This window comes from Etheostoma cragini, unplaced genomic scaffold (assembly GCF_013103735.1).
Source record: "Etheostoma cragini isolate CJK2018 unplaced genomic scaffold, CSU_Ecrag_1.0 ScbMSFa_2148, whole genome shotgun sequence".
In the NCBI taxonomy this organism is placed as follows: Eukaryota; Metazoa; Chordata; class Actinopteri; order Perciformes; family Percidae; genus Etheostoma; species Etheostoma cragini.
In genome coordinates, this window is record NW_023266278.1 from 1 (window position 1) to 1,019 (window position 1,019).

The 1,019-nt window shown below is 53.3% G+C and overlaps 1 protein-coding gene across 1 annotated transcript; it reads right to left on the reverse strand.

Annotated features, from left to right (window-relative positions):
* Positions 1–62: 62 nt before the first annotated feature.
* LOC117940297 (dynein heavy chain 5, axonemal-like) lies at positions 63–877 on the reverse strand (the record flags this gene model as incomplete). Its single annotated transcript, XM_034865625.1, has 2 exons — positions 777–877; positions 63–289 (listed from the first exon to the last, which is right to left on the reverse strand). Coding segments are annotated over exons 1-2 (263 nt in total), but the record flags the coding sequence as incomplete, so codon positions are not given.
* Between the last annotated feature and the right edge of the window lie 142 nt (positions 878–1,019).

Here is a 1,019-nt window from a genome sequence, read left to right on the forward strand (position 1 = left end):
CTATACACGCTAAAAGTAGTGATTATTTACATGGAGTCTGGTGGAGATATGCTGCTCTATACACGCTAAAAGTAGTAAAGATAGTCAAAGTGAGTTCACTCATCCATTCATCTATCGTTGCGTCATCCAGCACCTTGCTGTTCTCGCGTCGGACCAGCAGGGCGGCGCTCAGGCGGTGCGGGGCGCTCTCTGCAGCCTGACTCCACCCGTGCAGGTGCAGCAACTCGTACTGCAGCAGCACCACGGCAATCTTGTTGTAGCTCCGGATCACTTTAGTCATCTCTGGTCCCTGGCAGACAGACAGACAGACAGAAAGGAGACAGACAGGCGGGCAGACAGAGAGACAGACAGGCAGACAGACAGACAGAGAGACAGACAGGCAGACAGACAGAGAGACAGACAGACGGACAGGCAGACAGACAGACAGACAGACAGACAGACAGACAGGAGGGCAGACAGACAGACAGACAGACAGAAAGGAGACAGACAGGCGGGCAGACAGAGAGACAGACAGACAGACAGACAGACAGACAGGCGGGCAGACAGACAGACAGACAGACAGACAGACAGACAGAAAGGAGACAGACAGGCGGGCAGACAGACAGAGAGACAGACAGGCAGACAGACAGACAGACAGGCAGACAGACAGACAGAAAGGAGACAGACAGGCGGGCAGACAGAGAGACAGACAGGCAGACAGACAGACAGGCATGCAGGTGGGGTCACGGAGGGTCGTTTTGATATCGATGTGATCAGTGAGATAGAATCAGTCGTACCTTGAGGACGTCAAGCTTTTTTTTCAGGATCAACATTGGAGCTTCAAGCTTCCTGAAGAGCTGCCGGCACCACAGGATCCTTCCTGCCACCTGAGAGGGAGACAGGTACAGAAAGACAGGTACAGAGAGACAGGTACAGAGAGACAGGTACAGAGACGGGTCAGGAGAGACAGGTACAGAGAGACAGGTACAGAGAGACAGGTACAGAGACGGGTAAGGAGATACAGGTACAGAGAGACAGGT